The 17,490-nt window shown below is 54.0% G+C and overlaps 1 protein-coding gene and 1 long non-coding RNA gene across 15 annotated transcripts; one reads left to right on the forward strand and one right to left on the reverse strand.

Moving 5' to 3' along the window:
- Positions 1-120: 120 nt before the first annotated feature.
- Adam33 (ADAM metallopeptidase domain 33) lies at positions 121-12,820 on the reverse strand. Of its 14 annotated transcripts, none has more exons than XM_040746309.1 (21): positions 12,704-12,820; positions 10,455-10,534; positions 8,395-8,471; positions 6,682-6,760; positions 6,459-6,535; positions 6,203-6,374; positions 5,936-6,001; positions 5,782-5,853; positions 5,513-5,679; positions 5,344-5,428; positions 5,125-5,267; positions 4,527-4,704; positions 4,323-4,412; positions 3,959-4,154; positions 3,751-3,859; positions 3,465-3,666; positions 3,298-3,375; positions 3,118-3,226; positions 2,893-3,037; positions 883-974; positions 121-778 (listed from the first exon to the last, which is right to left on the reverse strand). In XM_040746309.1, the coding sequence occupies exons 1-21, from the start codon at positions 12,801-12,803 to the stop codon at positions 663-665; spliced, it is 2,433 nt and encodes an 810-aa protein (XP_040602243.1). In that variant the 5' UTR covers positions 12,804-12,820; the 3' UTR covers positions 121-662. The 14 variants fall into 14 exon arrangements, 12 of the variants coding, with proteins under 12 accessions (XP_040602243.1, XP_040602242.1, XP_040602239.1 ...); XM_040746308.1 differs by having other exon boundaries at positions 121-388; positions 655-722; positions 3,751-4,154; XM_040746305.1 differs by having other exon boundaries at positions 121-388; positions 655-778; positions 3,751-4,154.
- LOC121140526 lies at positions 8,325-16,320 on the forward strand. Its single transcript, XR_005877416.1, has 3 exons — positions 8,325-8,533; positions 15,605-15,745; positions 16,091-16,320. It is a non-coding gene; the product is annotated as an uncharacterized LOC121140526 (long non-coding RNA).
- Positions 16,321-17,490: the final 1,170 nt, after the last annotated feature.

Below are 17,490 nucleotides of genomic sequence, written 5' to 3' on the forward strand. Positions count from 1 at the left end.
TCTGCTTTGGATTACTGCATCGAAGGAGAGGCTTATCGGGGTGTAGAAACTTTTCAATATTTTTATTTTCCGGTGATCCATCTCAGTGTCTCTTAAGAAAATTGCAGCCAACAGCACTGATATAGCTTGTGACTTTATTGCTTAGATACATTCTGGCATTTCAGAATAGCACAGCTCTTATGACGTGATACGGCTCTGGGGTTCCTGGGGTGGATGGGGAAGAGCTTAGCATCTGGTCCATCAGAAGTACAAGAGTTCGGTTGACTTGCTGGCGATGCCCTTGGGGCCCAGGTTCCTGGAGTAGCAGCGGGCACCTGTCTTCTTGGTCCCCTGGCCTCAGGAGGCCTCCCTCTCCAGAGACAGGAACTTAGCTTCTGGACTTGACTTGCTAAGCATGAAGTAGCAGAGACTGAGGACTGGGGTTCCAGGCTGCCAGTCAAGTGGCCCACTTGTCCTCCCTCAGTGAGGTCCTCAGAAAAACCATAGTTTCTCCCTTCCCAGGCCCTAGGGCTTCCAGCATCCTGGTCTTCTTGGCAAGAGCTTCCCTAGGGTGTGTCTCGTTTCCTTACTGATACAAGCCCATTGATCTGAGTAGTAGGCAGCAAGAGGCTGGTGACCAGGCAATGGGGGGGCGGCATCAGGGTCCCTCATCACCTTGGGGATCAGGCATGTGGCACAAGCTTCTTAGGGTAGATCCTAGGTAGGCACAGAGTTCTCAGGGTCTGAAAGCCATGCAAGAGATGAAGGGTGCAAACACTGTTGGTAAGAGGCCCCTGGGCTGAGCCAAGGGATGACGGTGTTGAATGGTCAGTGAGAAAAGGGGACATCGACCGCAAGTTCTACCCCTTACCTCCCTCTCTGTGCCCCAAGTGCCACACTCACCCAGGGGTGAGGGCTCTCCAGTGGTGACAGAGTCAGACTCCATGGGGTGAACACTGCCCAGAGGGTGGGCCCTGCAGGGACCATTGATGGGCCTATGCAACAGATAAGAGTTCAGGAGAGAAAGTGACCTGAGCAAGACCAAGGGAATTGCTTCCCCACAGCATAGCACACAGTCCCAGTTCTGTTAATGACTGATTTCTCCACACTCCGGCTTCAAATTCCACCTTCCTGTTTCATCCTTGATGTGTCCAGCTCTCACTCGAGACCTAGGACCTCCAGGGCTGTGGGCATCCTCTCTCCAAACCTAGTGTTTCTCCCAAGCTGACTCCATCCAGCCCCACTCTCTCTAGATGTAGGGCTTGCTCAGGTCCCACCTAGAGCTGCAGTGCAGAGATGTACCCCAAGGGACGGGCGCTGTGTCCTCAGGGGGCTGGTGCTGTGCTACTCCTGGCTCTGAGTCATCTTTGGCTGCCTGTGCCTTTCCCAGAAGGCCTTGCTATTTTGTTGTTGTTTCATCCAAATATTCCCCACTTCCCTAGACCCCTTCCTGAAGATGTGTGTGTGAGTGTGTGTATGTGTGGTGTATATGTGAGTGTGTGTGTATGTGTGGTGTGTGCGTGTGTATGTGTGGTGTGTGAGAGTGTATGAGTGTGTGTGAGTGTGAGTGAGTGTGACTGTGTGTATTTGTGTGAGTGTGTGCATGTGTATTTGTGTGTGTGAGTATGTGTATGTGTGGTGTATATGTGAGTGTGTGTGTGGTGTGTGCGTGTGTATGTATGGTGTGTGAGAGTGTATGAGTGTGAGTGAGTGTGACTGTGTGTATTTGTGTGAGTGTGTGCATGTGTATTTGTGTGTGTGAGTGTGTGAGTGAGTGTGTGAGATGTGTGTGAGTGTGAGTGTGTGCATGTGTATTTGTGTGTGTGAGTGTGTGTGAGTGTGTGTGTGTGAGATGTGTGTGAGTGTGTAGCTACTACTCCACTGCTGTGCCCTTCCCAACTGCCCCTCCACCTTGTTTCTCAATCACTCCCTGGATCTTCTGGGCCCTTCTCACTGACTCCTGGGGCTTGTTGGTGCCTTCCCTGCCTGAGATACTCTCTATTCACATCTCCAGCCCAAACCTGCCCTTTCCCTCAACGGGCCCGGAACACTTCCAAATTCGGGCTGCCAGACAGGGACTTCATGTGCCTGACTTGCCAGGCAGCACTCGGTGGACCATGCTTGTTATCATGTAGCATGCCTGCCAGTCAAAGACCTGGGTTTACAGCCTCCTGGTCTGCAGAGGACAAGGGCACTGAGCCCTGGCACAAGAGCAGTCAGCGCCATAGCTGGCCAGAGAGGAGGGTGAAGGAGGCTGGGCTTCACCCCAGAGGGAGGAGGGTGAAGGAGGCTGGGCTTCACCCCAGAGGGAGGAGGGTGAAGGAGGCTGGGCTTCACACCAGGGGGAGGAGGGTGAAAGAGGCTGGGCTTCACCCCAGAGGGAGGAGGGTGAAGGAGGCTGGGCTTCACACCAGGGGGAGGAGGGCAAAGGTGTGCTGGGCTTCACACCAAGGAACGTAAAGGAGGCAACAGAGTGATTCCGGCAAAGGATGAGGCCGATGGCTGAAAACTCCTGAGAAGGATCTAGAGAAGTCTTCAGGGACACAGTAGAGCACAGCCGGGGTTGAATGTGTTTAGAACAACAACAAAAATACAAACAAAGCAGCAGAATGAAGGTGAGGCCATGGGCTGTTGGGAGACACAGAGGAGAACCACAGGGGCTATGGGGGGAAGGGAAGAAAGCGCAGCACCGTTGAGTGTTGGTCAGGACCTTGACATACGCCATGGACTGCTTCCCACTGCTTATGGGCTCTCATTAAATCCAGAGGGAAACTAACTCCACCCAGCTTCCTGCAGCGGCAGATCCCTGTAGTTCCTGCTCTCCAGTGCCCTGATGAGTTCTGAGAACCAGGAGCCACGGGGGCAGGCTCAGGAAGAGGGACCTGAGCCCTCAGAGGCTGGCACTGAGCCTACCTATTGCATACGGGGTCCCTCCTGTAGCACCACCGGGGGCGCTGACGGCGTGTTGGGAGCTGGTAGTAGCACCAGGCTAGGCCAGCCCCAGGGAGCAGAGGCAGCAGGAAGCTGAGGAGCATGGCCACGGGGAAGGCACCTGGGTCTGTGGAGGACAGGGGTGCTGAGTCCCAGGCAGGCTGCTTATCGAGGTGGTGCCAGCCTGCTCCTACCCCACTGGCATACTTGCAGGCTGTGCAGGCCCGCTATCCATGCTTCCCCCGAAGCCTGGCTTGTCACAGAAGGGTGGATCCCAGCCTACAGCACAGTGGCAGTTATGATTGCTATTGCAAACCTAAGAAGACGATAGAAGAGTCATGCGGGATCAAGGACCTCCAGGGCCACCCTGACTCCTTAGCTACTCACCCCATGGTCATTGCAGGCAGTCAAGCAACGCTCCAGCTCCCGGAAGGTAGCATTCTGACACTGCCTATGCTGGCACACCTATGAGCATTGTGCCCACTGGGCAGTGAGGAGGGCACTTTGGTATGGAGGATTCAATGACCAGGAGGGGTTGGGTAGGCAGGGCTCACCATTTCGGGTCCACAGCGGGTGCCTGGCTCCACCAGGCCCAAGCCTGGCTGGTCCAGATGAGTATCAGGGAGCACAAACACTCCATGGCAAGCCACCTCGTGACCCTCTCGGAGTATTGTGGAATCTATAGTCACTACGCGCCCCAGCACAGATGGGTTTTGCTCCCCGCCCTGGCACAGCAGCTTCCCACACTGAGCATCCCTGGGGAGGAAATGGCAGGTGGTCACGTGCTCCATGTGCACTGCCCCATTCTGTAGCTGTAGCCTCTTGGCTGCCACACCTCACCTCTGTGCACAAGGAAGGAAGCTACCCTCGCTATCCTGGCCACAGTTCCCCTGCGAATTCCCCACGGAATTCATCTCCTGGAAACAGGGCTCCGGAGCAGGCTGGGATCCTGGGGATAGAAGAAGCTGGGCAGTTCGGGCCTTTGTTCCATGCGTAGAGCTGCCCACAGTAGAAAACTGCAGGTCCCAAGGCGAGCATGTGGTCTCACCAGGCCCCCAGAGCTGCTGGCATTGCTGCTCCAGCGTGGGACACCAGCCATCTAGGCAATAGCCACGGCCCTTGGCGCAGGGTGAGCCATCCAGTAGGTAAATGTCTGGGGGACAATGTGGGGAGGCTCCCGTGCAGAACTCAGGAAGGTCGCAGTCATTCACAGCGGGACGACAAGGCGTGCCTGCGGGCTTTAGCTACATGGGTGACCCATTGGGGGAAGGCAGAGACAACAGAGTCTGATATTTTTGCCCAGAGCCCGAGGAAGCATCAAATGACGACCACCCACAGGGTCAAGCTCACACTCAGCAGGAGGACTAGAAGCTAAGATCAACAGGCGGCTCCCCAGTGTCCCTGTCCCTCACCTGGCACTGTGCACAGCAATCGCCGTGGGCGCATTGCGCCCCTGCACGCAGGGAGCAGTTGTGGGCAAAGCAGCAGGGGTCTGGGCACCTCTGGAGTAGGAAAGGAGGGAACAGAACACGTGATGGCGCAGCAAGCCACGCCTGGGGGGGGGGGTGGGAGCAGGAGCCAGCTTTAGACCCCAAGGACCGGGATGCTAACCTGACCTGGTCAGAACCGCAGTCACATTCTTCTCCTGCTTCCACGAAGCCGTTTCCACAGCGCGTGGGCAGCACCAGGAACCCCGGGCCCGGGTTATCGGAGAGGCACGCACCGCCCCCTTTGCGGAAGAAGGTACGCAGCTGGCGGCGGCTGCAGGCGCTGAAGATGCGCGGGAACGGGTGCCTGTGGAAGGAGGCGGGCATCGACGGTGCGGGGACCGTCTGGCCTGTGGGAACCACCTCCTAAGATCTGGCTGCTATTGCACTCTGGTCCCTGGGGTTAGCCACACAGCTGCTAATATGTGCGGTTACCTTCTGAGCTAAGTGAGTGGTCTAGAGAGGAGAGGGTAAAGGACTTGCGTAATCACACAGGAAACCTGTGACACCGAGGCTGACACAGGAGGCTGTGACGGCCGAGATCGGGCAGTCCAGGCCCCAAGGGGACCAACGATCAGGAGTGCAGTACCCTAGTCCGAAAATCATCCAGAGACTCCTCCACTTTAGCCTTTTATCACCCCCACATTACAGAAGAGGGAGCTGAGGGGTAACCAGAGAAACGCAGGCGACGCATCCAGGTCCGGTGGCACCGACCTTCTGTGCGTACCCTGTGGCTGCCTCCATGACGCAGCCTCCCTGCTCTGCGTCTGCCTCCACGCAGCAGCCGTCGGGGTCATGGCGGAGGCCCAGGCTGTGACCTATCTCGTGGGCCATGGTGGCCGCTGTGCCGATGGGGAGTTCCGAATGGTCCTGGGGAGCCGGGCTTCACTGAGGACCACAAGCCCTGCTCAAGCTCCTCCCCGCCTAGGTCTCCTGCGGAGCTTACCATGCTCACACCCCCGGAGCTCTCGGCTCTGCACATGCCCTCCACAGGCGCCAGGCCCACCGTGGTGCCCTGGAAGGTGCGGCCCCTGGGGGCGTCAGAGCAGGGTGTGACTGGGTGGAGCGGGAGGAAGGGCCACCCTGCCACCCGTGTGTGTCAAAAGGGCACCCACGTGAGCAGTTGCGTGGAGTCGTGTGGCCGCCGAGCCCAGAGCCCACGACGCCACTGCAGGAAAGCCCAGAGGGTGGCATTTGCGTCCTGCGTGATGCGGCTGTGATCCTGTTGTGTCCACACTTCCAGGCCAGTCAATACCACCTGAATATCCAGAGACCTGAGAATCTGAGGAAGAGACCAGCCGAGGCCAGAATCAGGCACCCTCAGCGCCAGGGCCGGGGCTTCGCAAAACCTCACTCCCACCCTTCAGCGCCCTAACCACTCAACCTGGTCCACGCAATTGGCAACTTCCAGGAGGCGCTGTCTTGTGTGGTTCAAGTTCTGATGCCGGACTAAGAACTGGGAAGGCAGAAATCCTGGGTCATATGGGGCTGAGCAGGCTCCAGCCCCGCCCAGGCAGACCTCTTAGGTCTCTCCTCACCAGGGTGTGGTCAGCCACTATGTACAGTTCCAGGTACCTGGGGCTCCTGCGGACCTCTCGCCTCACCTGGGAGGGGTAAATGATGAGGGTCAGGCTGCTTGACTTGAGTCCTGGCCACCAGCCACAATTCTCAGAAAGAACAGTTAAGTTTTTGTTCAAACGTGATTCTTCAGCCTCCGGATTAAAACGGGGAGGCCCCATCCAGGGCCTGCATTCTTGTCTCCTCTGGTTGGAAGGACCATGCCCACTCTAGTTGAAGCCCCTTACCCTGCTCTGGGGGACATGAGGAAGACTGGCCATTCCTGCTTTGTATCTGGAGTTCTCTCTCCAGGTGAACAACTGCTCCGTCCGGAAGATCTTGTGGCTTGAGAAGTCCTTGTCCCCAGAAGCCCAAGGGTGCAGATAGTAACTGATATTGCTGCTGAGCACAATCAGGCCACTAGAGGGCAGAAGAGTGCAGGGGCGTGTGAGAAGGAGCTCTCATCTCTGCAACAGGTCCAGGCCCTTTCTCCATACTCCTTACCTCATCCCGGAGCAGGTGCTGAGGACTACCCAGGACTCCGGGAAGCCCCTCACACGCCCATGATAGTGGCAATGATCCTAGAGAGGGAGGAGCTCAAACCCGAATCTCAGTAAGGGCTCAAGTTGGAGGAACAAGGAGGGAGGGAGGCCTGAAGGCTGCTACAGTCTCCGAAGGAATGCAAAACGGGACGAGGTAGGTACTTAGGGGGTGCCTCAGGTCTCACCGTGTGGTTGGGGAACAGCACCACAGGCTGCCCATCAGGGCTGTAGTGGGTTTCTGTGTATCCTGGGGCCAGGAGCCTGCTGGGAAACAGGTGTTTTAGGAGTCACTGAGTTTAGACCCGTCTCCAGCAGCTTGCCCTCTGGCATTCCTCCCTGAGTGCTGGTTGAGCCTCTTTGAATGAGGCATGGTGTGTGTCAGAAAGGACTGGAAAGGGCTGTGCACTGTTCCTGGAAGACAGCCTCAGGCTAAAAGAAGACTAAGGTCTGCAGTGAGCCCTGGGGGGTTTAGATGTAGGATGGGAATATGGGAGGAGCGGGCAGGGACCTTCAGGACGGCAGAGCCTGTGGCAGGTACACGAGGGGAGGAGTTGGGACACCTCTGCAGAGAAGTCACGTGGGGCCAAGCCCTGAGCTCTGCGTACTCCTGCCTTTGCTGAGCATCTGCTGAGCAGATCGCAAGCCCTTCAGTTCTCAGATGGCTGGGTCCCCTGTCTCCATCTGGCCCTCTGTGGTGCTTTTTCCTGAATTCCAGAAAAAACGAAGCCCCACCTGCTTCTGCTGAGCCTACCTGGGCAAGCATCCCCTTACTTGGAGCTCGACTCTACTCAATAATGACTTCATCTCCAGGCTCCTTCCCTGACCCCGCCAAGGACGTAGCTGCTTCTTCTTCCTCTTCCTCCTCCTCCTCTCCCTCCTCCTTCCCTCTCCCTCCCCTCTTTATATTTTGAGACAGGGTTTTGCTAAGTTGCCTAGGCCAGTCTTGAACTCACTCCATAACCCTGGCAGGCCCTTAACTGACTCTGTGCTCCTTCTGCCCAGCTTCCTAAGGTGCAGGAATTACAGGCCTGACTTCAGTTGTTCTTCTTACAGAAAATGCTGACTCTAACTTCCCCCTGTCCTCCGGGTTACCCCCAAAGGCCTGGGCTGTTGTATATCCAGTCATTCTTACACTCACTTCAACTTTGCTTCCTTGCTGGCTGTGCTGGTATGTGCGCAAACATACGAGACAGCTTAGTGGATGAGGAGGTGGCACTCCCGGGAGCTGTGGTTTGGCACGGTGTTACAGTTTGTTCCCAGACTGTCTAACTCTATGGGGGGGCATAAAATGAACAGAGGGCTTCCTGCAGTGCCACAAGAAAACAGGCTCACAGAAAGTGACGCTGTTGGTGATGGAGCCTATAGTCCGCCTTGTTCACCCTGCACTCTGGGCACCATCCTGAGATACCCGATTCTCATTCACCAGATTCTCATCTCAAAATCTTTGGTCTTTCAGTCCAAGACTTTTAGCACTAAAATGACTTCCACAATCTGGCCCCGCTGGGACTCCCCAAGTTCTTCCCTCCATGGTCTCTTCCATGCGAATGGAGACATTCCAAGCCCACCAGATGAACTGTCATCATTGGACACTGACCTTTGTAGCGAACAGTGCTTTTCTCCCTGCCATCTCATCTGTGGAAGCCTGTCTAGGATTCCCTTTTGCATGAACGTATCAAGAAATGTCCACTAGGTGGTGCTCACTTATCTCCAGCAGGGAGCTACCAAGCTGCTCAGGGGCTTTGAGATGGGAAGTGTGTTTATACCTACAGCTGGGCTCAGCCCACTTTAACCTCAAGTATGTTAGCCACTCTCCCTGTCACTCATGCCTCTTCCCACCCAGCCTTCCCACTACAGCACCGATCCTTCCTAGAGAGGGTCTGTCCTGGGCTGGTACTCACTGGTTCTTCTCCAATTCAAGCAGGAGATCCTGGCCTTCAGCCACTAAAGCCACCAGCAGCACATCTGGCTTCAAGACCTGACCGAGAAGGAATGCAGTGACACACTAGGCCTCTAGGCCACCTGCCTGACAGGGAACAGGTAGGACGTTCTAGAGCTGGCTAGTGAGAAAGCTCATAGAGGCAGCAGTAGCATAGATGTTCCCAGGACTTGTGTTTGTGGCAATGACCTCTTAAAGATGCACAAACAGCCTGCCAGGAGCTCCTGAGCCTTTCCTGTGGCCTGCCCTCTTCTTTGGTTCCTTGTTATGTATCTTTTCATCTTGCTGCCTTCCCTTCATTCCTGACAGATCCCAGACTTTTTTCCTCCACCTCCAGGTCCTTCTGGCACACCGCCCGGTCCTCTGAAATTCCATGTGGCCTCCAGGCCCGCATCATTACTGAGCTCACAAAGTAAACAAGGACCCCAACTTGGGCCCCAAAAAAGTGTTGACTCTCGTGGCTGGATGTCAGAAGGGCTGGCCTTGGTCCTCTGGCCACGTCTCTCTCACTGACTCTGCCTCCTTCCTGCTGTCCACTCAGCCTGGTGAAAAGCCAGAACTGGAACCAGCCCAGGAGATTCCAGGGGAGAGGCTGCTGTATTTTTTAAAATGTTTCCCCACCCTGTTGGCTCTTCCCTTTTATCTCAAAATGCACTGGGCTGGGACCCTGGCCAAGAGTCTTGTAGGGACTCCCTTCCGCAGCAGGTACAGGGTGAATGGTCCTCACTTCCCAAGCCAGGGGCCCACAAGGGCCCCAAACATAAGCTTATATGGTTGGAATGCCTCTCCTTGCTTTATGAGAGAATGTTTGCACCGGGAGAATGGCAGTAGAGTTGATGGAAGATCCCCGTCCTCTGCAGTCCCTGCTGCCTTCACTTCTAGTCCAGTGTCCAACCCCACCCTCCACCCCACCCCCTACCCTGTACCCCATCCCATCCTGCAGTACGGGCCTGTTTGTAAAACACTGCTGAAGCTCCGCCTGTCCTCACAGGCCTGCTAACGCAAAGCAGAGCCCTCTGGGTTTCTCCACTGTCATAGATCAAGCCAGGCAAGAAGAGAGGCCACATCAGGGGAACCCTGGTGTGTGTCCAGCCCTCCCTTCCACAAATCAGCTTTGCTTGGCTACTTGAGAGAAACCCCAGCGATCTGGGGGACCCGAGGGAAGTCCCAAAGTTGGAAGGTTTGGGTTTCTGGGAACCTATGGGCAATACTCTCCTTGGGTTTGGACAGTGGGACTGCCATCTCTTGGCTGGAAATACAGAGTCAAACTCTCTCTAGCTTGAGTAGTTTAGGGAAGACGGGGAAGGTAGCCCTGGCCTCTCAGTTTGCAGCATAGCTATAAGGGCACACACAGCTGGGGCGGGGCTGTACTGGGAGAATGTGATGGGCAGGAGTTGAGAGGAGGTTGGACAATGTCCTGGAGAAGCAAAATGGAGTGGGCTTGCATCTGGGGATATCAGGAGAATGGACCACTGCTTCCTTGCTGCAGGTGGATTCCAGACATGGAAACTGATGTTACAGGACAGCAGTGTGTCCACAGAGTCACATGTTCCCCACAAATGTAGCCAAAGAAGGATACTGTGGTGTCCTTCTTTTAAAGGCTTCTGAAGTTGGCATGATGTCTCACAACTTGAAGCCCACCAGGGCTACATAGTGAGACCCTGTCACAACCCAAACAAAACAGAACAGAACAGAACATACACAAAAGCGCCTGCTGTCTCAGAGGCTTCAGGGCCCAGACTGTGAACTCAACAATGTCCTAGTTGCGCTGCGGGGGGGGGCTGGATGCTCCTCTAGTGGAGGAGAGGGTTTGGGCCAGGAATAGAAGGGGTGGGAGGGAGGGAGCCCCAAATGACTTCCATGTGTGCAGGCTCATGCCATCTAGATGTCTCCCTGCCCCACCCACCCTGACAGGGAGTGGCTTAAGGGTACAGTGGTTTGGTTCTGAGAACCCCAGAAAAACTATCGCCCGGCATTTGGGGGAGGACAAAGGGGCTGAGACCCAGCGTTACAGGTACTGACCGGCTCCTCCAGGGTGACCTTGAGCCAGAGCCCCCCATCCAGGACCCAGTGGGGAGTAACTGGCTCTCCAGGGACATTTCCTGGTGGGAAGACAGAGAGAGAATGGTGTGAGCGTCACAGCAGGTGGGAGCAGGAAGCCAGCAGAGAAGGCGGGGTCCCGGGCGGGGTCCCGGACGAGGTCCTGAAAGGAGAGGTTGGCAACACCCCAGGGCCTGGCATGCATTGGACGTCCCTAGAATGGAGCGGCGGCCAGGAAGGTGGCAAAAGAGAAACCAAGGCACCAAGAAACATCCCCATTGGGGAATTGAGAGTGGTCAGACCTTGGGGAGCTGGCTCGAGGTCAGAGAGCATGGGAAGAAGCCCAGACCCCATGTGCAGAAGGGGCGGGAAGGAGGAGGCAGCCTCGGGTATTTTTAGACGGGACAGCAGATGCCTTTAGGGTGAGGGATGCATAACCAGGGGCTGGCTCTCTCTACCATCCAAGCAAGAAACCACCAGATGTCTTGCTCAGAGCTCCTGTTGGGGCTGATGTTGATGGAGGACTCTGAGGGACCTGGTCCAGACCCCCCCTTTTGTGAAGGGAGGGGAGGAGCTGGGGCTCAGAGCCTCATTGTTCCTAGGCCAGGCGTTTCCGAGGGGGCTCCAGGAGGAATACCAGAGCCAAGCATTACTCAGAGGGTGCTGGAATGTTCTTCAGGAATGTTCCTACCTCCCCTCTCCTATCTGGTCCCAGCAATCCTCACAGGACCTATCCTGTGGAGAGCCAGGCTCCAGTAGCCCCCTCATCCTTCTGGCATTCAGCCCTCTAGCAAGCCCAGTTCACAGAAAAAACAAAGAAACAAACAAACAAACAGAAAAAACAAGAACCAGACTCACCTCCAGCTCTGACCCTAGCCCTGCCCAGGCTGAGCACTCTCTCTGAGGTTGGTTCAGCTCTTCCTGGGTTCTCCCAACTCCCTTTCCTCTCCCATCTCCTCTCCAGATTCTGGACACTAAATGTCTGGGATAGGAGCAGGATAGGAGGCTCGGTGGTCAGGGCTGCTCTTCCAGACAACCGGGTTCAGTTCTCAACACCCAATGTCAGGTCACAGCTGACCACTTATAACTCCAGTTCCAGGGCCCTGTCTCCCTCATCCAGACCCCAGGTATACCTGGCACCTCCACGGTACACAGATGCACATGCAGGCAGAACACTTTTACACATTTTAAGAATCTGGAATAGCAGCAGCCCCAGGAACCCCCTCCTTTGAGTCACATGTGCTTCTTAATTAATGACCCATCGTGCAGTTGGGGGGGAGGGTGTGGCTTTGGAATGGAGGCTGAAGAAGAAGGGAGGAGAGAAGAGGGAAGGGCAGAGAAGCCTTCCTGGAGGTAAAAGATCTCTCAACCAAGAGAAGGCTTAGCTGGGTATGGAGAACCAGGTCTTGCTGACCTCAGGTCACCAAGGGTGCAGGATATGGTGTTCTCTGTGCAGTCCTGCAGGGGCACCTTCAGGAAGGAGGAAGGATGGAGCTAGGAGTCTGGGTGGATTAAAGTGGAATCTGAGGAAGCCAGTCTGGGTTGGGAAACACAGGGGCTGTCTCTCCCATGAGTTTCACCAACAACTATCCCCTGGCTAATGCCAGTACAGCTGACATTCATCCCTCTCAGAACCGTAATGGAGCAGGAGTTCCTAGGTATGGGGTCGCCTCCAGGCTGCCCAACAACCCAGTTCTCAGGCCTTTCTGCCTCCTTCCTGATGCCCCCTCGGCCTTCTGGTCAGCCAGGTGCTTGCTGTATGGAGTTTGGAAACTCAACCTACCCGCTTATAGATGCTAAGAGCCCTGTTTTAGCAGAGCCAGGAGAGGTTAAGGAGGAAGAGAGAGCGGCAGTCCCCAGGCACTGCTAGGCAGACACCCCCTGTTTGAAAGACAGCCAGCCACGCAAGGCCACGGAATAAACACCATACACTTTGCCTAGACCCAAGATGAGGCGAGGATGAGCCTGATGGGCCCGCTAAGCCTATAGGCAGGGCACGACTCAGAGGACCCCAGGGCACCAGTCCTTCCTGGCGGGGGGGGGGGGGACCCTCTGACCTAGAAGTCTGGAGATGCAGAAGTCTCAGAGCACAGCTAGCTGGACAACACTGGAAGGGGATAGGGCCAGCTCAGAACCCCCTTTCCCGGCCAGGTAGTTCCACTAGTTGCTCTGGAACCCAAGACCACCACCACTTCACCTGTCCTAGAGGCGCCCGCGGCCCACACCCTCACCTGGAAACATCAGGGCGCTGCGCAGGGGCCATGCAGAAAGCAACAGCAGCAGCAACAGCGGCACGGGAGGCCCCCCAGGTCTCCCGCACCCCGGGCCCATAGCTGGCTCTGGCTCTGCTGTTGGCTCCACCCCGGGTGCAGGAGGCCCGCCTCCTCCCGCCCTCAGCCCGCCTCGCGGCACCTCGCGGGACCCTGTCCCTACCCTGGCCAGCGGAGGGACTTGAGCTCGTGCTGCGGGAGCCAGGGAGACCCTCCCTGGCCACAGCGGCAACAACCTTACCCACGCTGGCAGAGGGAAGGGATGGCGGGAAGCGCCGGGGAAGGTTCTTAGAGAACCTCGGAGAGCTCAACAGGGACCTTGGCTGCGGGACCCCCCACCCCACCCCCCTCAGCCTTCGGGTCTGCCCAGGGTTCTGGTCTCCCAAGTGACCTCTGGACCTGCGTTTCTAGTTGCCCTGCGCGAGGATTCCTCCACGGATCTGCCTACCCGTGCTTACTTTGGCCACTGCAGTGAAGCCTTCGAATGTAGTTGTCCCCCTGCGCCAAGGTGCTGTAGACTATGGTTCTTGGAAAAGGCCATGGTGGTAGGCTCCGGGGAGTGTCAGCTATAGCCAGGGCAGAATTGTACTGTGCCACAAACCCCCAGGCGGGAGGAATCCGTCTCCAAATTTTAGGGACATTGCTTTCGTGTTGTAAAGATCACTTGCTATCCAAGCACGTAGGAATTCATTTGGATAGCAAGAGATTTAACTTTGAAACAAGCTGGTTAATTTGGCTGTGAGAATTTGGACTGTAAAAGTTCTGACGACAGAGAAAGCTGCATGTATAGGGTTCAAACATCAAACAGTATCAGGCCAGTGGGGTCCACTTGGATCAAGACAGGGCACTCAAGATTGCCAGCCTGGGCAATATAGGGAGAGGTCTCCTGGAAGAGAAAGGGAGGGGAGAGGAAGGAGAGATGAGAAAGGAGAGAGGAGAGGAAGGGAGGGGAGGGGAGGAGAGGGGAGGGGAGAGGAGAGGAGAGGAGGAAGGTAGAGGGAGAGAGAGAGACAGAGACAGAGAGAGAGAGATCAGTCCCCAGCATCACATAAACTGGGTGTGGCAGCATACACCTGTAACCCTAGGAGGCCAGCAGGTTGAGGCAGAGGGCAAGTTCAAAGTCATCTGCCTGAACTTGAGGTGGGCAGACTCTGTCACCAGGGAGATAGCTTAGTGAGTAAGCAGCCTGCCATGCAATCATGGATTCTACAGAAAGCCAGAACAGTGGCACATACCTTTAAGACAAGTGCTAGACCAGACTAAGACAGGCAAATTGTTGAGCTCAGGTTCAGTAAGAGACCGTATCTCAAAAATTATAATGGACAGTAACATAGGAAGATACCCAAAGTCATCCACACATGCATGCACAGGTTAATGTACCCCCTACACACACACACACACACACACACACACACACACACACACGAGGGGGGACTGAAAGATAAGAGAACCATGCTTCACACCTGTAATTCCAGCATTCCAGAGGCAGCCCAAGCTATACAGCAAGACCCTGCCTCAAAAACCAAACACAAAAGTATAAAATGCTTAGGAAAGTCTTCCTAACTCTTCAGTCTCCAATCCTTTCAATTCTCATTTCTCACAGGAAACCACTACTACTGATTTCTTAGATAATTATGTATCATCTCACTCATGTTTGTAGCCCACGAAGGTTGGTCCTTCCTGTAGCATTTTGAAGGACCTCTATGTATAATGGAGATTAGCCTCTGTCTGAAGTGTGGGTTGTATTTCCCCAGTTTCTGAGTTTTACCCAGCCTTTAGCTCATTTATTCTTGTAGATGAATAGTTTTCAAATGTATCACTATAATCACAGTTTTTCATGAATTCTGCTGCCACTGGACGGCCCGTGGGTCTGAGACTGTTACAAAAATATTACAATGGTATGCATGTGCATGTGTCCTTGATGTCCTCCCTGGCCTGTTCCCCTTCTTTATCTGTCTGCCTGGGAACACATCCTTAGTATGTCACTTGCTTGTGAATTCTTGCCTGGGATAACAATAATGGCTTTGGTCATGTTGGGGGCTCTAGTGCAGACAGGCAGAGAGGTAGCATGTCCTTCCCCTGTTAATGAAATACTGATGGTAGCAGAATCTATCCTTCCACTGAATTCCCTGTTCCTTCTGCAAGGTGAACCTGGTGTGGAGGATAAGACAGGCATTTGTCATGTCCAGACTCACTCTGATGCTGCTTCTCTCCTGCTGGAAGAATTTGAGAAACTTAGCACTGTTAGCTTGACAGAATCTAGGATCACCTGAGAGATAGATCTATGGGAAAGCCTGTAGAGAATTATCTTGATTGTTCAACTGAAGTGAGGAGACCTGTCCACTGTGGGTGGTGCCATCCCCTAGACAGGTGCCATCTGAAGAGTTGGTTGATGACTTGTAAGTAGTTTCAGCCTAAAACAAGCTGAGGGCAGCGAAGCAGAGCAAAGTCCCAGTGTAGACACTTGGAGAGTCCTCTACACTTAGCCTAAAGTAAGTCTGAATGCAGAGGGGCAGAGAAGAAGGCAGGCAAAGAGCACCTGGCTCCCACAGTGAATGGGAAGGCCTCTTGCTGCAGAGTGCGTCTCTGATTTCTCCTTACTTGGAAGCTATCCCTGATTGCCAAAGCCAAGTAATTATTCCTGCATGGTACCTCTCACTATGGCATGTTTCACATGGCTTCCTAGTTACCATTTCCTCTCTTTCACCAAACCAAAAGCACCATAATGGCTGGAAATGCATTTGTTGTACATCCGGGTATGCAGTCTGGCCCACTTGAAGTTAATAAGACAAGGAAGGCTATTGGCTTAACAACTAGATGGTAAGACTCTAATGCTGGCTATACAACACACTTTGGTTGCAGCACGTTTAGAATCAAGCTGGAACTGACCCAATGGCTACCTTTCATAGTGCCAGAAGATGCTATGCAGTTTTCTGGGGGAGAAAAGTCATCAATGGTATTGCCCAATGGTGAACCTTGAATGCTACAAAAATGAGCTGCCAGGTAAGATGTTCAGGTGGTGCAATAGTGACATGAAGGTTATGGGCGTAACCAACACTTTCTGACTGGATTTGAGGTCTGCTCCACGGGAGAGACTATGCCTGATACTGTAAATCTGGTCAAAAGCCTGTGTCTCAGGAGGTCATAGACCCTGGAAGAGACCCTAACACTGTTGTTTTGCTAATGGGGCGTGTCAAACAGCTTTCTAAATATTTGTTTATACTCATAGGTTAGTGCTGTTCTCATCCTTGGCTGGAGAACTGCAGTGGGCAACAATTAATGCAGAGTCAAAGAGCTGAGAATAAGTGACTGTTGAGTGCTCAGCCCTAAATAGGACATATGTGTCAGTTCCCCAAGGGACATCAGGGAAGAGGGGACAGGAAGAATGTAGGTGCTGGAGGATGAGAGGAGTACTATAAACTGCTGTGTTGTGGACATGACGTGGCCATTGCCCTCATGAATGCAGCAGTGGCTTCCTACACAAGACCAAACCAGCAAGAGCAGTCACCATTCCAACAGGCAGCACCGATTGGACTCCGAGTCATAAAAATAAATAGTAAGTAAATAAATGAGAGGACATGAGGATGGGAGGGGGATGTATAGAGGGTACCTGATGGGGCTGGGAGGGGACACCTAAGAGCGAGTATGATCAAGAGACAGTGTGCACGTAAAGTTGTCAAAGAGACACAAACTAAAGTAAGAGAAATGTGAAGTACCACTGACCATGTGTGGTGGCGCACACCTTTAATCCCAGCACTGGGAAGGCAGAGGCAGATGCATCTCTAGGAATTTAAGACCAGACTGGTCTACAGAGAGTTTCAGGCCAGCTAGGGCTACATAGTGAGACCCCACTCCATCTCAAAAATGAATGAATGAATGAATGAATGAATGAAGAGGACTGTAGCCTCTGAGACCTACGGAGATCAGTCATTCTTGCAAAGTTATATGACTCCTAAGTCCAGAGAAGTTTCTAGACATGTCAGGGCCTCTGGTACCAAGCTCTCTAAATAACCATTAATTTGCACTTTCAGTTGCAGCTGGAAGGGGAGCAGTGGGTCAAAGTTGAGGGAGGGGCAGCCCAGGAAACCATTGGTCTAGCCTGGAAGCAGCATGGAACTGTGAGTTATCAAGTATTTGTGGGTCTCGTTCTCTAAAGTGCAACAGGGAATGTCCTGGAAACCACACCAGTGCTCAGAATGGGCACCTCTCCCCATCTGCAAATGGGAGTTAGCCGGGGATAGCCCAGAGCATGATGTCTGAGACAGGCATTGCCAATTCCAGTTCACGGACAATGTCAGGGTGGGACCTGGAGATTCCAGACTGGTGGTCAAGTGATGGGTATGCATGGAAGTCCCCAAAATCACGGTCAAAGCTCCATTCCTGACCACACAGAACACCCAAAGAGACGCATTTGCTTTTTGGCAGGGTGAACTGGGTGCTTAGAAACCCAAGAAATCAGTCAGAATTTAGATAAGTGACATAAAAGGAGGGATTTTCCCCTTTCATTTCCTTTCTATTTCTTATTTCTTATTTTGTTGTTCTTTTTGAGACAGGTCTCATTATGTAGACCAGGCTGGTCTGCCTCTGCCTTCTGAGTGCTGGGGTTAAAGGCATGTACCTCCACACCCAATTTGTTCTGTTTTTAAGAGATGAGATTTTTCTGTGTTGCCCACACTCACTTCAGTCTCCCGATCTCAAGGGATCCTCCCACCTCAGCCTAGAGAGGCTGGGGCTACCGGGTCACAACA

This window comes from Mesocricetus auratus, unplaced genomic scaffold, assembly GCF_017639785.1.
Source record: "Mesocricetus auratus isolate SY011 unplaced genomic scaffold, BCM_Maur_2.0 Super-Scaffold_100004, whole genome shotgun sequence".
Taxonomy (NCBI): Eukaryota; Metazoa; Chordata; class Mammalia; order Rodentia; family Cricetidae; genus Mesocricetus; species Mesocricetus auratus.

Excerpts from the sequence above, each read along its gene's own strand:
- Adam33 (XM_040746305.1), bottom strand. The coding sequence starts at position 12,803 with ATGGGCCCGGGGTGCGGGAGACCTGGGGGGCCTCCCGTGCCGCTGTTG. Across the intron at positions 3,667-3,750 it reads TTCCTTCCTTGTGCACAGAG|GGATGCTCAGTGTGGGAAGC; the intron begins GTGAGGTGTGGC and ends TTTCCTCCCCAG. Across the intron at positions 3,038-3,117 it reads CGGGCCTGCACAGCCTGCAA|ACCCAGGTGCCTTCCCCGTG; the intron begins GTATGCCAGTGG and ends TGTCCTCCACAG.